The sequence below is a fragment of the Apodemus sylvaticus genome, chromosome 9 (assembly GCF_947179515.1).
Source record: "Apodemus sylvaticus chromosome 9, mApoSyl1.1, whole genome shotgun sequence".
NCBI lineage: Eukaryota > Metazoa > Chordata > Mammalia > Rodentia > Muridae > Apodemus > Apodemus sylvaticus.
In genome coordinates this window covers 21,422,951-21,424,821 of record NC_067480.1, presented here as the reverse complement: position 1 = coordinate 21,424,821, position 1,871 = coordinate 21,422,951, and the positions used below count along the sequence as shown (strand labels likewise).

The 1,871-nt window shown below is 49.5% G+C and overlaps 1 protein-coding gene across 1 annotated transcript; it reads left to right on the top strand.

Moving 5' to 3' along the window:
- The first annotated feature begins 557 nt into the window (after window positions 1-557).
- On the top strand, window positions 558-1,529 carry LOC127692692 (olfactory receptor 12-like). The gene has a single exon (XM_052193298.1). The coding sequence runs from the start codon at window positions 558-560 to the stop codon at window positions 1,527-1,529; it is 972 nt and encodes a 323-aa protein (XP_052049258.1).
- Window positions 1,530-1,871: the final 342 nt, after the last annotated feature.

Below are 1,871 nucleotides of genomic sequence, written 5' to 3'. Positions count from 1 at the left end.
AGAGTTGTTGAGCATCCTGCAGGGTAAACAGAGTCTCAGTCTCAGCATGGAGAACATTCCATATGCTTGACTGAGGTACTCCTCCTGGTGGGAACATGATCAGCATGTTTGGGGAGAGCCGGAGGTCCTTCAGAACACTGAACCAAGATGACTGACTGGTCTGAGTGAACTCAGCAGACCACTGTGCTAACGGAGATGCTCTGGGGTATCGTTGTGATGTGGTAGCCATAACTAAGTAACTAAGGGGCAGGCATGTGGACCTTGAAAGGATGCCTATACTCCATCACTCAACTTTGGAAGTCTCTCTGTGTCCTTAGAACACTGCCCAGCCTCACGTAGAAGGAAGGCTCAATACATTCTTGAGAACTAAGTAAATCAGAGGAAATGTCTCCCTTTCAGGTTACTCAAGATCATCGGGCAGATCACAGCCTCTAGCAGGCTTTTTGGGAGAGTGGACAGCATGTCAAAAATTGGTTCTGGCATCCTGTAGAATATCCAACTACAGCAGTGAAATCATCTTGCCCTCTGCATCCATCTCTCTGCATCTTTACTTACTCATGGCCACACAAGTGCACAGAAATGGAAGTCTCTCAGCAGTGTCCTTGCAGGGGTTTGTGCTGGTAGGTTTTGGGGGAGGTGCAGAGACCCAGGCCCTGCTCTTTGCTGTCTTCTTGGCACTGTACCTGGTTACCGTCCTGGGCAACCTCACCATGATCGTGGTCATCACCCTGGATGCCCGCCTGCACTCCCCCATGTACTTCTTCCTCAAGAACCTGTCCTTTGTCGACCTCTGTTACTCCACTGTCATTGCCCCCAAAGCCATGAGCATCTTCCTCTCCTCCTCTAAGGTCATCAGCTTTGCAGGATGTGCCACCCAGTTCTTCTTTTTCTCACTTCTGGTTACAACTGAAGGCTTCCTGTTGGCAGTCATGGCCTATGACCGATTCATGGCCATCTGCAGTCCCCTGAGGTACCCTGTGACCATGTGCCCTATGACCTGTGCCTGTCTGGTCCTGGGCACCTACTGTGGAGGCTGCCTGAACTCCATTGTGCAGACCAGCCTCACGTTCCAGCTGCCCTTCTGCAGTTCCAACCGTATTGACCACTTCTACTGCGATGTGCCCCCACTGCTCCGGCTGGCCTGTGCTGACACAGCTCTCAATGAGCTTGTCATGTTCGGCATCTGTGGGCTCATCATCGTGTCTACCACTCTCGTGGTCCTGGTTTCCTATGGCTACATCACTATGACCATCCTTAGGATGCACTCAGGGTCAGGACGGCACAAGGTCTTCTCCACCTGTGGTTCACATATGACAGCCGTGTCCTTGTTTTACGGAACTGTGTTTGTCATGTATGCCCAGCCAGGCGCTCTGACATCCATGGAGCAGGGGAAAGTGGTCTCCGTCTTCTACACCCTGGTCATCCCCATGCTCAACCCTCTCATCTACAGTCTGCGCAACAAGGATGTGAAGGATGCCCTGCGGAGGCTGGGACAGAGGCACAGCCTTGTGAAGGAGGATGTGCAATGAGGGCTGGACGGAAGATGTCTAATGAAACACTGTACAACCTCTTCTGTCCATCCATCCTGCAATGGTTCCTGGAAGCACATTATAGACTCAGTACTAACTAAGCAGGTAGCATAGGACTGCTCTGTTGTGGAGAGAAAGGTCAAAGCCACTTTTTAATGTGTGGTGCAGTGAATATGATTTATATTTATTGGTAATGAAAGAATTTTTTCTATGAAAGGAAACAGATATTTGGACTAATGTCTAGAATAGACATAACAGAATAAACTGCTAAAATCAAGTCACATTTTTTCCTACCCCACTTTGATGTATATCTTGGTGACTCCTTGTGAGCATACAAGACTC

What these genes read in the sequence shown, in the direction of transcription:
- LOC127692692 (XM_052193298.1), top strand. Translation starts at nt 558, where the DNA reads ATGGCCACACAAGTGCACAGAAATGGAAGTCTCTCAGCAGTGTCCTTG.